Source organism: Strix uralensis, chromosome 4 (assembly GCF_047716275.1).
Source record: "Strix uralensis isolate ZFMK-TIS-50842 chromosome 4, bStrUra1, whole genome shotgun sequence".
In the NCBI taxonomy this organism is placed as follows: domain Eukaryota; kingdom Metazoa; phylum Chordata; class Aves; order Strigiformes; family Strigidae; genus Strix; species Strix uralensis.
The window spans coordinates 69,891,988-69,901,917 of NC_133975.1; the positions used below are offsets into that span (position 1 = coordinate 69,891,988).

The following is a 9,930-nucleotide window of genomic DNA, read 5'->3' on the forward strand; positions in this document are numbered from 1 at the left end:
CTGGTTTTAATTTAGTTCAGTGTATTTTATAAAACCACGAAGCCAAATGACTGCCAAATAACTCAAGGAATTAATTAACCTCAAACTTGTTTTTGTGTGTTCCTTTTTGCTTACTATTTACTTTCTCAGCAGTAACTTACTGTGCAGTAAATGACAAACAAAACTTATTCAACTCATGTTACAGAATGAGCTATCACTCTGAATAGAGGATTATTAATGAGTTAATTTTAACAATCCTATAGGCGTGTTGCACATTGTTTATCTGTATTTATAATTTTTCTCTTTGTGTTTTTCCGTCACATACAGAGAGAGTCTGGAATTTTGTTTATTTCTGCTTTCTTCAGCAGACTTTTGTATGGACTATTATTTTCACTTGAAACATCAACTGCAGTCATAGCAAAGTGATTCCTGACATACCAGAAAGCAATTTTGAAGATGTCATCTCCAAAAATAAGTTTTTTTTTTTACGATTGCTTACAGTCCTGCATGACACCTACTGAAATCAATACAGTGTATCCTGACTACACATTACACAATATTTCTATTCAGATATTTGCATAAGGGAGTACTTGAAGAATAAAATTCTCTTCTAAGGTCTGTATGGCAGAATTTGGCTCACTCCTCTTTCTGTATTTACAGAATTTCCAGTGACAACAGTCGAAGAATTTATTCACGTATGCAGAGCAAAGATAGCACAAGAGATAACTCTGGCACATCAGAAACTCCTTTCCCAACAATTAAAAATGAAAGAAATTTAAAATCCTTTGCATCTCTAGTAGAAGCCACAGGAAAAAAATTTGAAAAGCACAGAGTTCTCAGTCACTGTGGACACGTACCATTAAACAAAGAAAACAGCCTTTCCCTTGCCACCCACTCCCCTAAGGAACCCCAGGTGACATCTGGTCCCTGCTGAAGTGGGAAAACACACTACTGATATCAGTTGGTAAGGAAGGGAAAATGATTGGAAGGGACAGTGCCTTATTTCCACATGCCTGTGTGAAAAGACATAGATGAAAACAATAAATGAGGGATTTTTTAAAAAATTATCTAATATCTCAACAAAATGTTTTGGTTTGCCTGCATTCGTAACAGACCTTTGTTCATCGTGCAAGAAAATACTATAAAGAACCAGCTTCTCTCATACAGAAAACACACAAAATGATTGTTAAAGGTAATTTCATAATAAATTAAAAATATTCTTGATTTTCACCTGATAAATTAATCTAGAAAGAAATAAAAAGAAAGCCTATTTTTACATTTAGTCAATCTTAAACCTCTTATTATGCCTGCTGTTTAATAGACTTAACCAAATATATGATATAATAATTCTAATGTGGTTGCATTGACTCACTACTCTCCTTATAGGACAGTATTGACAGCTATAGCTATGATTAGCCTAAACCATCCAGGGCAAAATCCAGCATTCTCTCCTGAAGCAAAATAGTAACTAAAGCCATTTTTTTTAAAGAAAAGTCAGAATTGAAAACCCTCTGAAAGGTTAATACCTCTAACGTATTTTTCTAAGTGCTATCTAAGTGTTTCTAGCTCAGTATTTCAGCACTGTATCCAACAAGAGTAAAATGATACAGTATTTTTTGTTTCATATGCACTTTGAAGTAGGTATTAACCTATATCTTATGATGAGTCATAATTATGTGGCAAGCAAATCAAAGTGCACACTAATGAGAAAATTATTTCTCTGTTGTTCACTCAAAATGTTGCAGTATTCAGACTGCTGCTAGTTATTTTACTGGATCGAGAGATACATTAGTTGCAGTAACATGGATACCTCATAAAACATAACAGAACTTTAAAATATAGACCTTCATTTCAGTAGCTTATTTTTTCTTTCCAATAGGTAAAGCTCTTACTTCATGTGTAAATTGATCATAGGGAACTGCAAGATGGCCAACATCTGCTGTCATGTATGTTTATGCTGTATTACCAAGTTTCTGTTCATTACTCATGATTCAATCTTTGTTACTAAGAATGTGTTAGTATCTTACTTGCAAGATAATCAGTGTCTGCATTGTTAAAATGACTAGGAAATGCTCTTTCACTTCATAGGCTGCAAGAAAACTAGTATTTAGCATGATTAAAAGGATACTGGTTAATTCTTAATTTCACTGGTTAAGTCTTCTACTGTTGCATTTTAACACCTCAAGCCCATAGTGCACCTCAACATGTGTGCCCAAGGGGCTTCCTTCTGTGCTGCCCCTAGGGCACAAGAAGCTCTGGAGAAGAGAATCTGAATTAATTCTTAGAAAACAGGTCTGGCTTAAGCATATGCATTGGAGGCTCTAGGTTTCTGGAGTCCTAGGTATGGTAGCATCTCCATTTTTTAAACTGTAAGTTTTCAGCTCTTTCAGTTACTGAAGAATACTAAACATGTGGGAGTAGAGCTAATGCAGTAATATCTACTCTAACTTTTATACAATGCTCTGAGAAACTCACATTCTCTCCCCTCTCCACCAACTCAATATGGTGTCAAGCCTCTGCGTAAAGTGCTTATCAAATCTTCACTGCCTCAACGTCAAGCTCAACAGCAGGGAACTTGAGTACAGGGGTCCTGCCCATGGCTCTCAGTGCCCTCCTCAGCACTGGTCAGTAAGAGGAGTGATGAGGAGAGGTGAACTGACCCCACAAGAGTTCAAAACAAGGGCCCAGGACCACAAAGCAGGCCTACCAGGCAGCTCTAGGATACATACTGTGGTCTTACAAAGGACTTAATTCAGCCCTATATTGAAGAATAAAAATCTACTGTCTTGCCAGAAACTCCTTCAGTTATATACACTCAAAAAATACATATGTGTTTCTTCTAATTATGTTCTAGCTGAGGTTACTGACGGTCAATTCATGTTGTTTACATACAGTCTGGTAATTTTAGTTACCCTGGTATCTGCCCAAGTCAGAGTCTTTCCTATCTGCTATCACTGTTTAAAAGAGATTAAGTTATACTTGCAAATGCAAGGAAGTAAGGGTATCCAGTGGGTGCTGCTGAGACTTGCTCCGCAACACCTGCCATATAGGCTCAAGATGAGACACACAGGAAAAAAGGGAGAGGAAGACCTCTCAGCCAACTTTTAATTAACTCCAAAAAGCAGAAGAGGTTCAAAGGAATTGCACTGTTGTGCTTGGCCTCTTTTCCTACATCATTCTCACATCCAGAGATGCTGGGTAGCTTCAAAACCTATTTTATTTTCTACATTTCACTGAGAACAAGCATTGTTACTGTGTGTGGCCGAATTGCAGATAGAATGGGAATCACTTCCAATTCTGTATTCTGTATACATCAAAGAAGTATTCTGCATTTTGGAAATGTGTAAAAGCAACAATTATTTTTATTTCTGCTTTCATTTCCAAGGTGTTGCAACATGGGATAGTGCCACAGAAAGGCCCTGCACTGATAGTTCATCTCTGTTGCCTTGGAGTCAATTAGGTAAGTCCAAATTGACATAAAGTGTGAGGGTCTCCCATTGATACATGCTGTATATCCCGTGTAACCACATTGTAACTTGTAGTATTTTGGAACACTAGTGGATGATTCCTAATACACATAAAAGAGTCTATCCCAGTTTCAGAATGAAACTAATTCATCGGTTTGCGTGAGGTACTTGTAAAAAGCTACTTGTAGTATAGGTCAAATCAAACACCAGTTCAAATCAATGGAAACTTTTCTTCCCTTCCAGGATCAGGGCTGGCTCAAATCAAATAAATTAATCCTGTTGACTACAGCAAAACTATGGATGACGCTCACTGCGATCAATGAATGCTGTTGTCCATCACTTTCCTGAGCACTGCTCTTAGTCAAATTACAATTGTTTTCTCTTGGTATTTTAACCTTGAAAAAAGGGTGTATTCATCAGAACTACTTTTTAAGAACTATCTTGAGAACTTCAGCAGATAGCAGTATTGCACACACAAGGATCCTTATATTAGAAGTTTCATAAATATTGTATATATTGTGTGTAATGTGCTGAATCGGTTCCTCTGCAGCAGTGAGATTCATCATGTCAATGATCAATGGTTTAAGGCTCTAAAAAAATAAACTGAAGCGTTAGAAGCATAACAGACTCCAAAGGAGTGCAGTTGTCTTGTGTGGTACAAAGCTATAGAAAATGAGGGGTCTCGTGCTGGGCAGCTGTAATAAGAATGGTTCCAAAAGAGCTGCTTCTTAGAAGGAAAATACAGACATTAATGTTTAATTTTTCATCATATTTTTTTCTTTAACCCCATGCTATTTAAAAAAACAAAACCCCAGAAAACCTTCCATCAACTGCCTGCACTATAGTATAACAGGTAGGAAGAATAATCTAGTGTTTAGACTATGAGCCTGAGGCTTGATTCTTCTCTCTCAAAAGTTTAGTGAAGCATTATTTGATTGGCATTAGTAGAATTATCCTGTGTTAAAAGCAATTTAAATGGAAAGACTCTACAGTCTGGCCATTCTGGAGATGTGTATTTTTTTTCCAGTTCTGCCACTGATGGGTAGCGTGACCTCTGGCAAAGACACCTACCCTCTCTCGTATTGTTTCCCCTTTGTAAAGTAAAGAAAAATAGTTAACCCACTTTACTTAAAAGTTTTAAATTAGATACTTAACAACATAGCATGAACAATATGTCATGCAGAATACTGTAACTACATGCCACATAAACACTGTGTGGTAGCTAGGTACTGAGCAGGCCTCTTTTTTGAAGCATGAGTAAGTCACAGGTAAGTTGTTATTAGCAGTAACTAAAACACTACATTCTGCTGGACTTACGCTGGCTCTGTGTACAGAGTACTCTTGTACTCATTTATTTTCCTCTATGATTTCCTTGGTTAATCATAATTTATATATATTTGTATTTGGTTTACTTGCTTTCAAGGCATGAATAAATAATATTACCCAGATGTCTCTCATTTTAGAAGGAAGGAAATGAAACACCAAAATCTATTATTTTAAACTATAAACCTGATTTTAGACTGGTACCACATAGTATAATTGCAAAGGCACTTTTTTTTTTTTAATTTTTCATCATTAATGTCTAAATATAAAGCAGTTTAATATATACACGTGCACAAAGTTTAGCTTATTAACTTTGCAGATAAGTCTTAATATTTAAGCTAGAAAAACCAGGAGATTTACAGTTAAGGCTTTGAACATGGTATTGAATTTAGTTATTGCAGGTGCCTAATAACTGAGCATGGGCTTCCTTGGCACATGTACTAAAGCAACAGATGCAGTGAGTTTACCTCTGAATAATCTGTCCTTCTCTGGCTGTAAACTGCATCATAACATTGCCTTACGTGCATTTCTTGGCTTCTTGTAAGAAAGGAACATACTTCAGAACGAATGTTATAATAATGTTTATTTCTGGGCAAATGGCTTGATTTATTTCCATGTTCCACCTTAAGCCAGCTCACACACTCTCCCATTCTTTCATACGGCCTCCACGAAGGCTTTTGGACAGGCGTTTGCCCTATTGATGTCACCGAGAGTTTACCACTGAGTCCAGCAGAAGCAGATGACCTTTCAATTAAAGTATCGGCTATTGTTCAGTAGCTATGTCTTCCCTCTGAATAGGGGCTAACCTGGATTTCCTTTTCCTGGTGAAAAAAAAAGTGGCATTCTGAAAAGACTGAAGAAACACTGCTAAACCCAAACCATGTAGTATTTTTGGTGGTTTTTTACTTAAATCACATTCATGCTGAATTTACAGGGGATTCTGGAATTAACTTAAGTAAGTGCAAGATTGGGTTCTTAGCAATAAAATGCCACGTTCTTCTTCACTGTAACATATTCAGACCAAGTTCTCACAAAGTATTTTGGGAACCAGACTGAAGAATTCTGAAAAAAAGCTATAAATATGATGGGCTAAATCAAAGAAGCAACTGTGGGGCCCTTTCCCAAATTGAGACCAATTAAAGGGCATGAAGTCTTCTGGATTTTTTTTCATCTATGTCTAGTTATCTGTTTTCTCCTCTGTGGCATCAGCTGCCTGGTATTCTCTCCAGGGAAACATCTGTAACACATAACATCATTCTGTCTTCTCAAAGGAGTACATTTGACTTGGAACACAGCGTTGGAAGCTGCATTTTTTTTTAATGCATAAATGATCAATGTGGACCTTGGTGCTCTTCATGTGATATTTTACACCAATATGTATAATTATCACATTGTTCAAATTATCATATTTTTTTTCACACAACTTCTAGGGCTGTTGTTGGAAGAGAAGGATAACAATTCTCTTCAGAGATCTGAAAGTAAATTATTTAAAAAAAAACACCAACTAAAACCAACTTCCACAAGAACAAAATTATTAATATTAATGATCAACTTCCTTGCTGATCTTGTGATATTAGAAAACATGTAAAAGGTAGGGCAACAAAGAAGGGAAAATTTATTTTCGTTGCAACAATTATGTGTGATCATTTTTAGTGTACCTATAGATAGGACATAATTCTTATTTAGGTAGGAGATAATACCAGAGCAATGCAGGAGAAAATGTGAAGTCATTCAAACCCAGACTGTGCATAAATATATTTAACGCCAACACTGATGAAATGTAAAGCTGATCAAGTGCTCAAGGGCTGAATGCTGAAATCGCTGTTCAGTCCTTACGCCCTGAAAACTTCCTCTGAAGTCACGGAGAGTTCAGCCGGGAGTCGGGGGGAGCACACGTCTCCCGGCTGGGTTCACAGATGTCTGCAAGCACCAGCGCTACTCGCAAAGCCCATTATCCCAAGATGGGGGGGGGGGGGGGGGGGGGGGGAGAGAGAGAAAGAGATACTAGGTGAGCAGTTCGCGTTTGGAGCAAGGCATCCTTTTGCTCTTCCTTCTGCCTCTTCACTTCTGTAGAACTAGCGCTCCCCGGAGCCGCGCTCCCGGGTACGCCGGGGGAATGCCAGCCTTGGCAATGCCGGTCTCGGCTCACCGAGCCCACCGCGCACCTGGGGCGCCGCTGCCGCTCGCCATTTGCCCAGCATGGCACAGCGCCGCAACGATGCCAGGTAGGACCTTCCTCGCCCGCTGCAGCCGCTGCTGCACAAGTCCGATCGCTGCTCTCAGCGCAGCTTTTGCTGTCACTCCGGCAGGAGGTGGCCGTCCCCCCGCTCCCTCCGGCGACGGGGCACGCGGGGCGGGCGGTGGGGCCGCCGCCGCCGCCCGGCCGAGCCCCCGCGCCCTCCCGCAGCGCCGCTCGCCCCCTCCCGCCGGCCCCGCTCACCTCGCTCGCAGTCAGGGCGGCCCCGCTCCGCCCGGCCCCGGCCGCCCCCGGCCCGCCCGCCGCCGCCGCCGCCGCCACCGGGCAGGGCGCAGGAGCTGCGGCGGCCCCGCAGCCCCCGCCGAGGGAGGGCGGGCGGCGGCGGCGGCCAGGGGCGCTGGGCCGCCGCGAAGCCCCCGGCGGGGCAGCCGGCGGGGGGCGGCGGGGCCGGGGGCTGCGGGGGGCGGGCGGCCGGGAGGCTGGCGGAGACCTGTCCCGGCCCGCGGGCTCCGGGGATCGTCCCGATCACCAGCGCCACCACGAAGCCGGCGAATGTCATGGTGCCAGTCCCGCCGGCTCGGGTCCATCTCCCCCTCTCATCGCGCCCGGGATGCGGAGGGGGGAGGCGGGGCCGCGGCGTCCCGCTAATCCCCCCACGCCGCACACCCCTGCCGCCCGCCCCCCGGCTGCCCTGCCGGCGGGGGCAGGGCGCGGCGAGGCGCGGAGAGGCACGCAGCCCCCGCGCAGGGCCGGCGGAGTTGGCGCTTGCGGCTCCCAGCCGCAGCCGACCCCGGCGCGGCGGGCAGCGGCGCAGCCGCCCCTCCGGCAGCCCCGGCGGGGTCTCGGAGCGGGGGGACTCGCATCGACCTCGCCGCCCTCTCCCCCACCAGCCCCGTGCCCTCCCGGGCCGCCCCCCGGGTTCACCCTGCCCGCCGTCCCGCCGCAGCTCCGCAGTCTGCGCCCCCTCCCCGCTTCTCCCTCTAGCACTTGGGGCTCCCCTGCCCGGCACCACCTTCTGCGCCCGCGGCCGTGGCGCCCCCGACCTCCCCGACAGCCCCACAAAGAGCAGAAGGAGCCCGGGCAAAGCCCGGCCCGGGGTCGGGGCTTCGGGGAGAGAGGGACAAAACGGACCCGCACGGCGGCTGGGGGGGCAGAGGATGGAGAGAGCCCCAGACGCGTCTGTGGGAAACAAAGGGGCTGGAAACAAATGCCGTGAAATGTCTTCGAGGGTTTAGCTTTATCCCAGCCCCATGTGCTCTGAATAGTAATCTGCTTATTCCCAGCCCCTGCGGAGTTCTGCATGACCTGACCATCGCCGATTCCCTTTTTCTACCAGGATGGCTGTCAGTTAGTTTTGCTGCTTTGACTCATATTGTTCTGTTGTTAGTTTGGGTTAGATACTATTTTTTAATTTAGCACTGGTTTTCATCTACGCTGTTCATATTTTGCGAAGCCCAACCCTGGCTGATTGAGCACACACCCTCTATTTGGCAATTTGTCTGTAGCGTGAATCTGTGGATTCACCTCTCCATAGGATCTTTTTTCCTCTCTAATTTTTTGACTGAAAAGTGTTAACCTGGTTTCTGGGTGAGCACAACAGTATTTCCACAACCTTGTGTTGTGACTGGAGTTTGAAAGAGAGATTGTGCTTTCTGCTTTCCACGCAGGATCCCATGGATCTCCAGCAAACAGTGCTTCCTTTAGAAGCCTCCAAAGGCTGTTGAGAAGGTGCAAAATGCAACTTCACCGATTTAACCTTTTATTTATAAGAACGAAAGAGCTCCACTGCTAAGGAAAAGCAGGTCTTCTTCCAGTGTTTGGTATTACCTGTATTCATTTTAGTTCTGCTCACCTGTGATTCTTATTGCAACATTACAGTTAGTACTTTAATCACTCACAAAGTTAAAGAATACTCTGCTGGCGTTTCTACAGCAACATGATAACTGTGCTATCACATGTGTTGTTGCACTTCTCTGTGGATATAAGCGCACGGATTGTTTTTTCCTTCTGAGGTTTCTTCTGGGGCTGTGTATATACGTTAGTTTAGAAACGGTCAGGACTGGCAAGAGTTTAATTTGTTTTCAGAATTTTTGAATATATGCAAGATGTTAGCCTGAAAGCAGCTCATTATGGCCATTTTTAAATTGTCTGAGAATTTGTTGCTGTCATGACAAGTTGGTTGCTTTTATCCTTTGAAAGGACCGGTTAAAAGCATGTTCAGCCTAGCTGGTTAAGGCTTCCTTCATTGCCTAGTAAACACTTTTTGGCATCACAGTAACAGCAATATTTCATTTTCCCTGACCTAAGCTCTTTTTCCCCCCCTCTAGCCTGGAAGAGGAAGGGCTCTGCTGATCAGCACAGGAGGAAGAGAACAGATGAGTGTGATGAATCTTGCAAAACACTTCAGGCAAAGCTTTGAGCCTGGTACTTATTCATGTATTCTGATTACACTTGTCTCCCCTAGGTGTGTGGGCCAGCAGGAATCTTAGATGCAGTGAACTTTCTTTGCCTTTGTAGGGTAGAGGTGCTTGAGGTTGCAAAATGTACTAAGCAGGAGGTGGGGGGAAAGAGGGGGGCTACACAGGGAAAGAGGTTTGGAAGTAACTACAATTATAAAAGAAGCATCCAGAAGAAAAAAACAATTGTCATAATGATTCCCTCCCAAGACAGGGTTCAGGTTTAATCGAATGATCCACGTGTACAGATTCACTCTTGAACATTGTAATTTTTATCATGATTGTTATTTTTGATGTAATCATATAGAGAGAATGAGCCTTAATTGGTTTTAATAACTGTAAATTAGCTTTCACTATGATGTGAAGTCTGTTAATGCTGCAGGAAATAATGTTAGAATTTACAAATTAAGGACTTGGACTGGCTTCCATTCAAGACTGATAATAGTTTCACTGTAAGTAGGAGGGGCCCTTTTCTAAAAAATACTGGAATTGGGGAAGTTTGCCTTCC

At 43.4% G+C, this 9,930-nt stretch overlaps 1 protein-coding gene and 1 long non-coding RNA gene across 2 annotated transcripts in view; one reads left to right on the forward strand and one right to left on the reverse strand.

The window, feature by feature from the left end:
* Window positions 1–7,677, reverse strand: part of PRSS12 (serine protease 12) — a 45,006-nt gene extending 37,329 nt beyond the window's left edge. The window contains exon 1 of the mRNA XM_074867210.1: window positions 7,210–7,677. Coding sequence (XP_074723311.1) covers window positions 7,210–7,525 — 316 coding nt within the window. The 5' untranslated portion in view covers window positions 7,526–7,677. The remainder of the gene's footprint in view (window positions 1–7,209) is intronic.
* LOC141942943 (uncharacterized) lies at window positions 1,883–3,865 on the forward strand. Its single transcript, XR_012628783.1, has 3 exons — window positions 1,883–1,925; window positions 3,365–3,439; window positions 3,690–3,865. It is a non-coding gene; the product is annotated as an uncharacterized LOC141942943 (long non-coding RNA).
* Window positions 7,678–9,930: the final 2,253 nt, after the last annotated feature.